General features: G+C 50.8%; 1 protein-coding gene across 1 annotated transcript in view; it reads left to right on the top strand.

The window, feature by feature from the left end:
- DSCAML1 (DS cell adhesion molecule like 1) overlaps positions 1–15080 on the top strand; it is a 342760-nt gene that overhangs the window by 259390 nt on the left and 68290 nt on the right. Inside the window, exons 9-11 of the mRNA XM_004273352.4 lie at positions 5993–6271; positions 6699–6818; positions 7707–7883. Of these exons, the coding sequence (XP_004273400.3) occupies positions 5993–6271; positions 6699–6818; positions 7707–7883 (576 nt within the window). The remainder of the gene's footprint in view (positions 1–5992; positions 6272–6698; positions 6819–7706; positions 7884–15080) is intronic.

Below are 15080 nucleotides of genomic sequence, written 5' to 3'. Positions count from 1 at the left end.
GATGCCAAGAGGAGGGCCCAGAGATCCAACCTAGATTTGGTGTCTTTAGGGCCCTCTGTAGCTGAAAAATAATGTAGCATAAAAGCATCTCTGGGCACGCGGGCCGAATGTTTAATTAACTAAGAAGGCAGGCCTGCAAGTGGGGCTTCTTGGCTTTGGCTCAGTGAGGGAACATCTCCACCCGCGCATCTGAGCCTCTGGAGCCAAAACAAGGGCATGAGGTGCTTTCTGCCCATGCTCAGTAAGGCCAGGCCCCAGAGGTAGTGCCAACACACACACACGCACTCACGCACGCACCCTCACTCCCTAGTGCCTGTACTCCTCATCCACACTCTTTCCTCCCTTGCTGCTCAACAAGTCCCTGCCGTGTGCTTGGAGCCTTCAGGGAGGCCCCCTTCCACCCTAGAGAATGTGTTGGGGGTTTCTATGATCGGGGGCTTAAGAGAGAGCCAACCCCCTGGCCAAAGGCCTGCCATTGGCACAGGTGGAGTTTTGGAAGGAACACACCAGAATCCAGAGGAAGGGGGCACAGCAGGTTCCGCAGGGGCAGATTGCCAAATGTACTGGGGGGAGGGAGTGCCAAGGATGCTGCTGCCAACGGCCCTTTTCCTTGGCAGAGGGAGCCAGGAGCACAGGAGCAAGCATCCTACTTACTGGACAGGCAGCGATCACGGTGATGGCGGTGTCCACGATGAAGAGGAGGTGGACGAAGCTGTATCTATTTATTCATTCAGTGCCGTTAACTACGCACCCACTATATTCCAGGCGCTATTCTGTGAACACAGCTGTGCTCAAGACAGACGAAAATTCCTGCCCTTGGGGAGCTTACATTCTATTAGGGAAATGGTTAATAACGTGAAATCCGTAAAAGATGTCTCATGTCAAATAGGGAGTGGGAATCAGAGTGCCAAGGGGCAGGAAGAGTGGTTTGCAATTTTTTTTTTTTTTTTTTTTTTTTTTTGCGGTATGCGGGCCTCTCACTGTTGTGGCCTCTCCCGTTGCGGAGCACAGGCTCCAGACACGCAGGCTCAGCGGCCACGGCTCACGGGCCCAGCTGCTCCCCGGCATGTGGGATCTTCCCGGACCGGGGCACGAACCCGCATCCCCTACATCGGCAGACGGACTCTCAACCACTGCGCCACCAGGGAAGCCCTGCAATTTTAAATAGGGTGGTCAGGGAAGGCCTTCCTGAGAAGAGGGGGTTGCATTAAAAAAACTGAAGTGAGTTATTAATATTCCTATAATATTAGACTTGTTACAACTGAAAAATCAGCATCAGGCTTTAGAGATTACTTTATCCAACTCCTCCGTTTTGCAGATGAGAAAACTGAGGCTCGGGGGCAGAGACAGGGTGGTGGTGACGAGGCAGCTTGCCCACGTCACTCTTGGATTACAGTGTCTTTCGCCATTTCCGTGCTGCACAAGCAGAGAAGCTCCAGCTTCACACAGCCCCCATTCTCTACTAAATGGTGCAATAAATAAAAAGGTTCGGTCCCAAAGAGAGATCATGAGAGACACCATAAAGTGTTTATGGGCTGGGCTGGCGGTCAGCATGCCGTCCTCTGTGCAACACCCGCAAACAAGTGGCCAAAACAGCTTTATGGTGGCCAGGGACCACAGGGACTGCCACGACCGCTGTGTCTTCTCAGCCACGCCAGCCTCTGACCTCTCGCCATCACAGCAACTTGCTCTGACCCTGCTTCCCTCACAGCTGACTGAGTTGCCCTCTCACCAAAGATGACTGTGGCCAGAGCAGGGCTTCCAGAGATAAATCCCTTGGTTATGCAGCATCCGTGCCCCTTACATTCAGGCCATGTGCTGGGGAAATGCTAGGAGTCATGGGCAGGAGGGGAGTCCTTGTGGACTATCAACCCTGAAGAGGTCCCTTGTCATCACCGCCCTGGAGGTGATCCGAGCCTCAGCTTCTTCTTTCACAGAAGTGGAAACGGACACACACACACTCAACGAGCCCGCGTCCACCTCTGAGCGCAGGGGAGACACCAGAGACTCACAGTTCAGAAAGCAGTCCCATGTCCACATCACGGGGCACCCCACCCTGCTTCTCAGAGCCTCCCATCACAGCCTCCTGCTGGTGGTATTCAGCGAGCCCGTGAAGGAGCTGGGATCCCTAGGCTTTCTTCTCCCTCCAGGCGGTCCTCATGTGCTGGAGTTATAGGGTTATCGGAATGCCAGCCTGGGGCCGAGGAATTCTGTGAGCAGCTGTGGCCTCTACCACTCCCACCAAGGAGTTTCTAAGGGGACACTTATCCCCCCACAGAACCACACCTGCCCCATCAACCTGCAGCAGGGCAGAGTGGGGCAGGAAGTAAAGAGCCTTACTCCTTGGACCCCTGGGGGGTGATCTGGCCATCTACTTCCAGCAGGGCAGCAGTGCACTAGAGAGCTCTGGCTGGCCTGGGTGAATGCCTAACCGCGCCCCCCACCCACCCAGGATGGAGGTTGGCCGCTCTCTCCTTCCCTGGCCACTCAAATTGCCATTAGTGTTATTCCTGAAGACCGGAAGGGAATGACAGCCCCTGGTTGGCTCTGCCTCTTGTCTCAGCCTTTTCCCACACTCTCACTCCATATATTTTGTAAAGCGTGTGCATCCTTTAAGCCTCCGTCCAAATGCCACCTCCTCTATGCAGCTGCGCTCACCTGACCAGATGACACCTCTTCTCGTCTCTGAGTTCAGTATCTGTGTATTCACGTGGTGCTTGTCCAATAACCGCTGAGGGAAATGTCTTAACTTCCCGAGCCAATGCTATGCTTCCGGAGGTTCTATGCATATTTTAAGCATGCTTCCGCTTTCCCCAGCCCACACGGAGCATAATGCCTTCACAGAGCAGGCATTTCATAAATATTAGATGAATTAGTTAATTAATGAATTAACCTGCCTTAGTAACTTATTCCATTATCTAAATCCCTTCTTACTGAGAGAGACAATCTTTGCCTTGCCTGAGCTAAATCTCCTTGCCTAGTTCCAGTCTCCACTTGCTCTGTCCTCAACGGAAATGGAGCTCTTGGCCATCCATCCCCGGGGCAAGGCCCTCTCCTTTCTAGGCAGAGCCCCCCAGCTCCTTGCTTGACCCACACATTCCCCTCTGCAGGCCCTCATGACTGCCACGACTCTCCCCATGTCCCTAGGGCTCTTAAAGGAGCCAGCTCTGGTGCTAGCAACAGCCTGAACCTCAGGAAGAACCAAGGGAGAAGCTCCCGGCTCCAAAATTCTGTAGCGTAAATACAGCATCTTGAGGAAGAGGGTAGAGCTCCCCCTTCTTCTGGATGAAGCCCCATCCTGTGCTCTCCCCACCCCTTGCCCACCTCATAGGGAAACTTCTAAGGTCAACCCAGAAAATGATATCCAGACATATATTTATTCATTTACTCACCTGACAAGCATTTATTGGGCTCCTACAATTTGCAAGGTAAATAAGTCCTAGTTACTGCCCTGCAGGAACTCCCCGACACCCAGGGAAGGTGGTAATGCAAACAGATACCCCACCGGCATGTGATGAGTGCCATGATCAAGGTGTGAACCAGGTGTTGTAGGGCTGTGCAGGAGGAGGGCAGGCTTCACAGAGGAGGTGGTACTGGAGCGGGGTCTGAAAAGACAGAGAGGAGTTTCCCATGAGGCCTGCTGGGCTCTAGATTTGGGTCTTTGTGGGAAGGAAGACTGGACCAGAATTGGTTCTGCTAAACCTAAGGAGACAAACTGGCTGGCAGATCTGGGTCTCTGCAACAATTCCATCAAAAAGTCCAAGGAGGGCTTCCCTGGTGGCACAGTGGTTGAGAGTCCGCCTGCCGATGCAGAGGACACGGCTTCGTGCCACGGTCCGGGAGGATCCCACATGCCGCGGAGCGGCTTGGCCCGTGAGCCATGGCCTCTGGGCCTGCGCGTCCGGGGCCTGTGCTCTGCAATGGGAGAGGCCACAACAGTGAGACGCCTGCGTGCCGCAAAAAAAAAAAAAAAAAAAAAAAGTCCAAGGAGGCCAGAGGACTCAATCTGACCAAAGTACCCCAAAAAGGGCGGTGGGAAGATCAGCAGAGCCCAACGAGGAGTCTCCGGGAAATCTCAGCAGTGAGCATTGGGCCGTTACTAGAGTCGGGGTTCCAGAGAAATCTCTCTGGAGATATCCAAGGCCCCACAAACCGCTCAGAATACTGGGGGCAAGGCCCCAGCCCAGGGAGTAGCAGCAGGCAGAGTTTGGGGGTGGGGAGATCCAGACAATGACCAGAGCCCCAGAAAACCTGAACTGCAGACCTAGATTTGGGCCCATGGCAGAGCATACATGGCGGTTATTTCCACCCAGGGCCCAGCTGTGTTCACCCAGGCCTGGGCTGAATTTCGGAGCTGTGGGTGTTTATGGAAAACCGATGGAGCCCCCGTGGCCAGAGTGAAGGGTAAGGTGGGAGGTGACATTGAGAAGGTCAGCTAAGGCCCCTGCTCTCATCGCATAGGGCATGGGGGCAACAGACCTAAATGTCACTTCCTCTGGACCTAGAACTCTTGACCAGGAGCTTCCCCAGAGATCCAGAGGGCTGCCTAGGGTTTTCCCTGTCCACACCTGGCCACTGCACAGGGACCACTTCCTCCTGAGCCCTGAAAACCCTTGGGGTGCCTTGGGCATGCATATGATGTCATCTATCCTTTTCCCCTCAGGGTTCACCCCCTGCTGTGTCCACTCTGGGTGGGGAGAGTAGCAAGCTTCCAAGGAGGGGTGGGGCTGGTGCCCGGGAGAAGGCCAGAGGACCGTGGACAGCCTTGTAATCTAATTATTTGACTGCAGAAAGGATGTCTCATCTACTGGGTGCTCATCCTTGTTAAGCTAATTGTCTCCTTCTCTCTTCTCCCCCCACTTGCTGGGGAAGTCACTGTGTCCTAATTGAGTTATCATAAAGATAATGGCTGTTGCTCTAGCCAGAGCTGAGAAAGGAGGATCCCTCTTGCAGAGGCTCAGGCTCCAGACAGGCCCCCCCAGGGACTGAGATGTGGGCAGTAGGAGAGGGGGAGGGCCGAATCTCTGGGGGGTGGGGGCTATGTGGATGACGTGTAGCTGGGTGAGTCTAACCAACTGGCTATCTTGCAGATGACAGGGCTCCCTCTCTGCTCTTTCCTGCCACCCATGGGGAGCTTGTTTACGAGACAAAGGGGTCTCTGGTCTGGGTATGTTTGGGGCTTTCTCAACAAGGCAACCAGCTAGCATAAGAAAGAGAGCTTGGACTTGGAGAGCAGACAGATCAGGTTTCAAATCCCACAGTCCCCTCTTATGAGCTGGGTGATCTAAGGCAAATGAAGTCTCTGCTCTGAACCTCAGTTTTCTCATCTGTATAGTGGGGACAGTTAAGCCCATATCACATTATTGGTGGGAGGTGTGTATAAAGGAGCTGAAAACAACCAGTGATGGGAGCTTCCTCTCGCCCGTCCTAATGCATGAAAACAATGGGGTGGGTGATGAGACCTCTACAGGAGGAGACCAGGCTACAGCAGCCTGGCTTTAGATGAGCAGCTGTGGGGTGCACACGAAGGACAGCCTCAGCATCTGAGGCACGTCATCTCTATCCATCCCAGGCCCCCAGGCATCTGGGAGACTCAGCTCTGGGATGAGACAGTGAGCACAGGGGCACCGAGGAATGGCAGGGAAGTCAGGTTAAAAGCTGGGCAGTGTGTCAGCAAGCAGACAGGAGTCAAGAAGCACATGAGTCATCATCATTCAAGTTCCAGTACAAATCTGAAGGTCATGATTAGTTCAGGCCAGCCCAGGCCCTGAACAGAGACGGCAGATCCAGGCCTGGGTGGGCAGAGGGACGGGAGCCAGGGGACAATGACAGGGCACCCCAGGATATTCTGCACATATGGGAAAACAGGCACCAGTGCCCACGGAACTCTATTCGCAGCCCACTCTCATGAAGGCCAGGCAGGGATGGACATGCTGCTGGCCAGGCTGGGGAGAGTGGGGGCCTGACAGCAGCACTCCCCTTGCCTTCCCAGTGCCCCCTCTCATCCAGCCCTTCGAATTCCCGCCTGCCTCCATTGGCCAGCTGCTCTACATCCCCTGTGTGGTGTCCTCGGGGGACATGCCCATCCGCATCACCTGGAGGAAAGATGGACAGGTGATCATCTCAGGCTCGGGCGTGACCATCGAGAGCAAGGAATTCATGAGCTCCCTGCAGATCTCCAGCGTCTCCCTCAAGCACAATGGCAACTACACATGCATCGCCAGCAACACAGCGGCCACCGTGAGCAGGGAACGCCAGCTCATCGTGCGTGGTGAGTGAGACGGGCCAGCGAGGTTGGGAGGAGGAAGGGTCCAGCTCTGTCTGCTGCTAAAAACACTCTCTAGATTTCAAGTTTGAATCACGGGCTCAGAGAAAGTTGACTCTGGCAGGGGCCTTAAAGATCAAGAGGTTCAAACCTCTTACTCTCCAGGCCAGGACACGGAGGCCGTGAGAGGAGAAGACCCTGGCTCAGTTGGTCACTGGTGAAGTCAGAATTGGCACTCAATTCCCAGCTCCCAACCCAATGCGACTGGCAAAAGCTCTCAACATCTTGGGTTTCAGATGTTCAGAGGTGCCTGCTCCCAACTTTATAATGGTCCAGGCCGGGCTAACATTGAATGGAAGGTGCCCAAAGCCCCCAGAAAACCTATCAGAGCCCGAGATGATCTGTTCCTCCCCCACCTTCCCTCTTTCTGCAGTGCCCCCTCGATTCGTGGTGCAGCCCAACAACCAGGATGGCATCTATGGCAAGGCTGGTGTGCTCAACTGCTCAGTGGACGGCTACCCCCCACCCAAGGTCATGTGGAAGCATGCCAAGGGTAAGCCCCTGGCCAGCCAGCATCTCTGAGCATGGCCAGGGATGGGATGGGGAGGATACTAATGCGACTTGGCCTGGTCTCTACACATGACTCCTAGCCCTGGGTTCAGAACTTTAAGGGGACCCCAAGCTATACCTGAACTGGAAGTCATCCTCAGCCACCCCCAAAGGGTCTATGGACCAGGAATAGCTGTCATGCTAATTCCAGATTTCCTCTTGTCCCCGTAGATTGACCTCTCCCCTCCCCCCTCCAACCCTAGAACTCAGTATACTCCCCAACTCTCCCCACCCCACCCTAGGGTCCCAGAGTCTCACTGGCCCCTGCTTCTCACCAGTCCAACCTATTCTGGGATCTTGGTCCTTCTTGGAACCCAACTTCATCCCAAGGATGCATTTGGTTTCTGACTAAGCCCTGCGCCAACCTCTTATCCTTACTGTGTCCATGGCTGACTCTGGGGCAATGGGAGGAGGTATCCAAAGCCCCCCTTGGAGGATGGCTGGCTTCTTTCCCAGGCCTGACTGCCTACAACCAGGCAACCGCCATTTGAGGGCTCGATCTTCCCTTTGCCTATTGCCAAGTGGCCCAAAGAGAACTCTTTCTTCCCCTCCAAGGAATTCAGCCCAAAGGAAGCTCAGTGCCAAGGTGGGCATTGAGCTGAGGCCCCCCCCAGCTCCATACCTCAGATCCATACCTCAGATCTGAGGCAGGGTCAGGCTTCTGTGAGGGTCTTTCCTATTTCCCAGGAAACAAGAACTATGTGAGCTCCCAGCACTTTGGGGATGCTACAAAATGGCCCTAGATCAGCGAGAGAAAGGTATCAGCCATTCCTTGAGGCACTCCAACCCCCCAGCCTAGACACCAGACCTCCTAACTGCCGCCTCCTTTCAGGGAGCGGGAACCCCCAGCAGTACCACCCAGTGCCCCTCACCGGCCGCATCCAGATCCTACCCAACAGCTCGCTACTGATCCGCCACGTCCTGGAAGAGGACATCGGCTACTACCTCTGCCAGGCCAGCAACGGCGTGGGCACCGACATCAGCAAGTCCATGTTCCTCACTGTTAAGAGTGAGTCTTGCCCCCGTGCAACCCTCCAGACACCCCCTGATCATAGACCAAGGCCCATCTCTGCACTCACCCTGCCTCCCCCTTTGGTTTCCATTGCTCCTTCTGTGAAGGGAAGGCGGGAAGGATTCCTAGACAGAGGTGGGCTTGGGAACCTCTGCTGCGGGATTCCAAAGCACTCTCATCTAAAACAATGGCCTCACTCTAAATGGCCCCGGCTCGCTCTACTCCAGTCATGATAGGCTCGTGATTTGCTGTACCACGGTATCGTACGACAGCCCATTTATTTTGCTCTGTAGGTTGGCAATTCCATCTGAAGAGTCATATCAAACAATTTATTTCTTTTATTTAATGTACACCTGCTAGTGTATAACCTGTTTGTGGCTTAGCAAGGAGACCACGTATGCAATGTAAGAGATAGGCCTATGGGCTGAAATCCTGGGTTCCAATTCCAGATCTGTCTGATGAGCTTCCTGGCTTTGGGCAAGTGACTTCACATTTCTAGGTTCCTTTCCTCACCTGTGCTAGAGGTTCATTCCCAGCCCACTCAGCTCCCAAAATCATCGTAAATAACACAGGAACTGATCATGGAAAGGGGAAGAAGCTTTGGAAAAGCCAAAAAGGCAGTAAAACTCACTCTAGCTCAGTACCATATCTCTGGCTTCTAACTCCCCAGACCTAGAGCCAGAATCAATGGCGTTGAAGTCTAGAATATCCCTGAGTTCTGTTAAGTCACACACAGACATTCCTACTGGACGAGCCTATCCCTTTACGCTCTTAGGGGTCTGTATAGTGAGCCCCCAGGAATCATATCAAGACAGTGTCTGGCCCTTTGTCATGAAACAGACCATGGGCCACGGAGAACAGCAGTAAGAGCCTGAGTTTTAGCATCTGACCAAGCCAACTGTGAATCTGGGCGCCGTGTGGTAATTACAGTGACCTCTAACAGGTTTCCTTGGCCTCTGTGTCTCATTTTCCTGATGTACAAAAGGAGGGTCAAGAGAGCGCCTTACCTGTTATGTTTTGTATCAAGAGTAAGTCAGATGACATGGATAACGCAACCAGTATGGTAACTGGCACCCAGTAGGCTGTCAGAGATTTAGCCACCCGTTTTGTTTTTAATGGAAGACACTCCAAGGTACGTGTAGGAAAGGCAGCTGAGAGCAGCGCCCAGTGTGCGGTCCGCCCAGCGTCTCCCTGGAGTCCCCGCCTTTAAGAATCATAGCTTCTTTATCGCTTGCCAAACCCTCACTCACTCAGCACAAGACGGGGAAGCCCCAGCAATCGATCGATGCTGGGAAGCTCCGGGCACCGGAATCCCCGCTCTGGGGAGCTCTTCCCTCACACTATCAAAAAGCACTTTGTCCTTAATAAAACCAGGCAATCAATCTACATCCCTCAGCTGGGGAGAACTTTGCTAATTCCGCCTGCGTGTGGCAAGAGGAAATAGGAGGCACCTTGTGGAACTATCGCCGTCCTTGGTATTTGATCCTTATCTCCCCACTGTCAGCAGGAGAAAAGAGCTCAAACTCTCAGGCTTGTTTTTTTTTTTTTTTTTTTTGGTCTTTGCCTTTTTTCTCTAAGGTAGGGGATTCTACTGGGCAAGCGTGGCGGTGCCTTTGTGGCCCGTGGCTTCTCTGTGGCGCTGAGGTGGATGTGGGTGAAGGGAGACGCAGGGGCCAGGGGGTGGGCTGTGTGCAAGGTGACCCAGCTCACGTCGGCCTGTCCCTGATGTCCTGGGGCGTCCTGGGCAATTCTCTTCTCCCCTCTGGACCTGCATTTTTCGGTGCCATCCTCACGTCACGACCCAGGCAGCAGCTACGAGCACACACCTCGTAAATCCCGGGCAGCCTCACGAACACGCGTAGCACCAAGCCACACACTCAGCCACCACTCTCGCAGTAGCGTACACCTCTGGCCCCTCTTCCCAAGGGATGATGGGAGCTCCGTGCTACTTGTCCTCACTTGTGGGCAGCATCTGGACCTTGCTCCTTCCGTCTTCCCCCTCGTCCTCATTCCAGCCACCTTGTCGCTTTGCTCTGCGTCCTTCCATAGTGAGGCACAGGCGCACGCCTTCCCTTCATCTGCTCTGTCTCACAAACACCTCCGGCTCGTATTCTCCCACTCGCCGTGCCTCCCTCATCGGCTGCCTGTGACACAGTCTCTCCGAGCTGCTCACGCAGCATCCCCCTTCACACGGCCCTCCCCTACAGGTTGCTTTCCAGCTGGGCCCCCTCCCACACCCTCTGCACACCCGGGGTCTCCAAACCCTCACCCACATGTGCCCCCTCGATGACCCTTTCCTTGCACAACTTCCTCTGTCACAAATGCCTCCTTCCATTCCAGCCTCGCTCTCCCCAGTGACCTGCCAGCCATGCTAGAAGCCCCTGTGCTGCCCCAAATGCCAGCAGGAGAGGAGGAGGAATTTGAGGCCTGAGGGCAGTCGGTGTGGAGGGCTGAGCACGGCTGGGGCTTCTGCCTGGGGTTGGAGAGTCTGACTGCTTTTCAGTACCAGCCTGAATCATTCCACCCAGATCTGGCTTTCAGAAGGGGCTCCTGTGACAATGGGACCGTTTGGTGATGGGGGTGGGGTAGTCCTGACCTTCTTGAGGAACTTCCATCCCACTTCCTGCTGCTTTTCTGCGGGCACACTGCTTCAGGTAACCCACCCTCAGCTCCTCCTCTAGGACGTCCTTCCCCCTGCCTGCTCTGCCCTTTTCTTCCTTCATTCCCCCTCTACCTCTCCCACCTCCCCCAGGTAGGCGCAGGTAGATAGGGAAGGACCCACAGGACCTGGGCCCGTGGGTCACAGATGGGCTTGCCAGGGCTAAGCCCTTCCTGGTCAGCCCTCAGTCCATCCCAGACAGCCCACACCACCAGCACTCCCCCACCCCCACCGCCACCCGCAAGGCCACCTCCAGAAAGACCTGCCATTTACAAAGCCAACTGCGCGGCTTTCCTTGATGCCCCCACCACACTCAGGAAAACGTTGACCCTATACAGCTCCACCTTGTCAGACCTCACACTTGTGTGACCTCTCAGAAGGCAAACTGACCTTAGTCCCCGCTTTAGCCAAGTAGAAGTAAGAGAGTAAATGTCTCAAAGGGATATACATCATAAAAAGCATTCAAGTGTCAAATTGGACATTTGTGGTTGCCCTCTGTTGGGAACCATTGACCCTGACAGTTTCCAGTGATAACTCAACAGTTGCTCACTGGGCACTCACTAAATAGTCCATAAAACTCTGTGGATTAGGGCACAGACTTCAGAACCAGAGAGACCTGGGTTCAAATCCCAGCTCTGCCACTTGATAGCTGTGGGATCTTGGACAGCAATCTCTGTAGGCCCCAATTTCCTCCTCTGTAAGTTTGGAAATATAATGCTATTTACTCATTGCTAAGATTCAAGTGAGACACGCACTTACAGCAATTAACACAGTACCTGACACCAAATACACATTCAATAATCATTAGCAATCATTAGTTTTAGGTGCTGAAAATCTAGTGCTGGATAAAATGGAGTCACTATTCTCAGGAAATTGAGGATCTTGAAGAGGAGATAGACATATACCCAAAATAACTATAATACACAAAGTGATAAGTGCCTTAAAAAGCCACAAACAATGTGACACAGAGAGAATCAGGGATGGAGTAATCAGTTTTAATTTGCAGGGCCTACAAGGGAAAGCCAAGAAAAGCTCCACAAAAGCAACAGTCACTAAGTAGGACTTGAAGGATGAAAAGGATTCTGACAAGAACCAATAGAAGCAAAGGTCATTCCATTCCAGGATGAGGACAAAGTATAGCAAGAGCGTGGAGGCAGGCAAGGCCATGCGCGTCCTCAGATGAAGGGGGAACTTAGGGTGTCTGGTGGAGAATGAAGGGAGGATGGACAGGGAGAATACATGTGAGGTGCTTACGGGTTTGGGAAGTGAAATGTTTTCTTTTTATGCAGCGTTGACTCTCAATGTCAGGCACCAAACCAGAGTTCCGGAAGCTCAGGGGTCTGATGGCGGCTGGGATTCCAGAGGTGGTTCTTGGAGAATTGCTTTCCTCGAGGCCCCAGATTTCTAAGAGTTTGTTAAAGGGAGCAAAAGTCTTCCCTAGCCCCTGGACACCCGTGTTGGCAACCATCCAGTCCCGATTGGTCCCCACTCCTCCCTGACCCCGAGAGCGTGGGTGGTGCCTGAGCACATAGCCCAGCCTTCCCACTGGCACAGCACAGCGCTCAGCACTTGACAATGTACAAAGCCCATACCTTGCCTGTGAGGTTGGTGGGCAGTAGCTCCTTCTCAGGGAAGGGAAGGTGCTGGATCGAGGTCATTGGGTGACATCGGCCCAGCTGAGACAAGAGCTTGCCTCTGTCTACTCACGGTTTGGTAGAGAGAGCACAGAGCAAGAGAGAGAAGACTGGTTTCTGGTCCCGACTCTGACTCACGGGCTCCGTATCTGCGAGCCATTCCTTCCCTTCTCTGGGCCTCGGTTTCCCCATCTGTACAATAAGAGGCCTGGACTAGAATCTAGTCATAGCTGAACCAAAGGTCCCTGCCAGCTCAGACAATCTATGATTCTAGCTGTGTGCATGGTCCTTTCAGGAGACCAGACCACCTCCCAGAACTTGGTTGAAAAATAAATGTAATTAACAGAAGAAAATACTACATCCACAGAGCTACCTTTTATCTCCCTGTTACAAAGTAAAATTTAAATAAAAGAGAGATAATGACCAAAAGGGGAAAGAGGCAATCTGTCCTCCAACTGACACATTGGGGAAAAAATAAAGCATCTTCAAAGAGAATGCTTCACCGAGAGGCAGTTACAAAGAAAGGCTGCTTAGTCCGGGTTGCAAGGGGCTGGCTGTGTTTTTTGGTTTTTTGTGTTTCTTGAGGTTTTTTTTGAATATTTGAATTTTATTTTATTTTTTTTGTACAGCAGGTTCTTATTAGTTATCTATTTTATACATATCAGTGTATACATGTCAATCCCAATCTCCCAATTCATCCCACCACCACCCGCCCCAACCCCACCACTTACCCCCTTGGTGTCCATATGTTTGTTCTCTACATCTCTGTCTCGATTTCCGCCCTGCAAACCAGTTCATCTCTACCATTTTTCTAGGTTCCACATATATGCGTTAATATACAATATTTGTTTTTCTCTTTCTGACTTACTTCACTCTGTATGACAGTCTCTAGATCCACCCACGTCTCTACAAATGACCCAATTTCGTTCCTTTTTATGCCTGAGTAATATTCCATTGTATATATGTACCACATCTTCTTTATCCATTCGTCTGTCAATGGGCATTTAGGTTGCTTCCATGACCTGGCTATTGTAAATAGTGCTGCAGTGAACATTGGGGTGCATGTGTCTCTTTGAATTATGGTTTTTTCAGGGTATATGCCCAATAGTGGGATTGCTGGGTCATATGGTATTCTATTTTTAGTTTTTTAAGGAACCTCCATACTGTTCTCCATAGTGGCTGTATCAATTTACATTCCCACCAGCAGTGCAAGAGGGTTCCCTTTTCTCCACACCCTCTCCAGCATTTGTTGTTTGTAGATTTTCTGATGATGCCCATTCTAACTGGTGTGAGGTGATACCTCATTGTAGTTTTGATTTGCATTTCTCTAATAATTAGTGGTGTTGAGCAGCTTTTCATGTGCTTCTTGGCCATCTGTATATCTTCTTTGGAGAAATGTCTATTTAGGTCTTCTGCCCATTTTTGGATTGGGTTGTTTGTGTTTTTAATATTGAGCTGCATGAGCTGCTTATGTATTTTGGAGATTAATCCTTTGTCCGTTGATTAGCTTGCAAATATTTTCTCCCATTCTGAGGGTTGTCTTTTCGTCTTGTTTGTAGTTTCCTTTGCTTTGCAAAAGCTTTTAAGTTTCATTAGGTCCCATTTGTTTATTTTTGTTTTTATTTCCATTACTCTAGGAGGTGGATCAAAAAAGATCTTGCTGTGATTTATGTGAAAGAGTGTTCCTCCTACGTTTTCCTCTAAGAGTTTTATAGTGTCCAGTCTTACATTTAGGTCTGTAATCCATTTTGAGTTTATTTTTGTGTATGGTGTTAGGGAGTGTTCTAATTTCATTCTTTTACATGTAGCTGTCCAGTTTTCCCAGCACCACTTATTGAAGAGACTGTCTTTTCTCCATTGTATATCCTTGCCTCCTTTGTCATAGATTAGTTGACCATTGGTGCGTAGGTTTATCTCTGGGCTTTCTATCCTGTTCCATTGATCTATATTTCTGTTTTTTTCCCTCAAGACTGCATTGGGTATTCGGGGTCTTTTGTGTCTCCATACAAATTTTAAGATTTTTTGTTCTAGTTCTGTGATAAATGCCACTGGTAATTTGATAGGGATTGCACTGAATCTGTAGATTGCTTTGGGTAGTAGAGTCATTTTCACAATATTGACTCTTCTAATCTAAGAACATGGTATACCTCTCCATCTGTTTTTGTCATCTTTGATTTCTTTCATCAGCGTCTTATAGTTTTCTGAGTACAGGTCTTTTACCTCCTTAGGTAGGTTTATTCCTAGGTATTTTATTCTTTTTGTTGCCATGGTGAATGGGATTGTTTCCTTAATTTCTCTTTCTGATCTTTCATTGTTAGTGTGTAGAAATGCAAGAGATTTCTGTGCATTAATTTTGTATCCTGCTACATTACCAGATTCATTGATTAGCTCTAGTAGTTTTCTGGTGGCATCTTTAGGATTCTCTATGTATAGTATCATGTCATCTGCAAACACTGACAGTTTTACTTCTTCTTTTCCAGTTTGTATTCCTTTTATTTCTTTTTCTTCTCTGATTGCAGTGGCTAGGACTTCCAAAACTATGTTGAATAATAGTGGTGAGAGTGGACATCCTTGTCTTGTTCTTCATCTGAGAGGAAATGCTTTCAGTTTTTCACCATTGAGAATGATGTTTGCTATGGGTTTGTCATATATGGCCTTTATTATGTTGAGGTAGGTTCCCTCTATGCCCACTTTCTGGAGAGTTTTTATCATAAATGGGTGTTGAATTTTGTCAAAAGCTTTTTCTGCATCTATTGAGATGATCATATGGTTTTTATTCCTCAATTTTTTAATATGGTGTATCACATTGATTGATTTGTGTATATTGAGGAACCCTTGCATCCCTGGGATAAATCCCACTTGATCATGGTGTATGATCCTTTTAATGTGTTGTTGGATTCT

Source organism: Orcinus orca, chromosome 8, assembly GCF_937001465.1.
Source record: "Orcinus orca chromosome 8, mOrcOrc1.1, whole genome shotgun sequence".
Taxonomy (NCBI): domain Eukaryota; kingdom Metazoa; phylum Chordata; class Mammalia; order Artiodactyla; family Delphinidae; genus Orcinus; species Orcinus orca.
The sequence above is the reverse complement of the archived record's forward strand: the minus strand, read 5'-3'. Positions and strand labels throughout refer to the sequence as shown.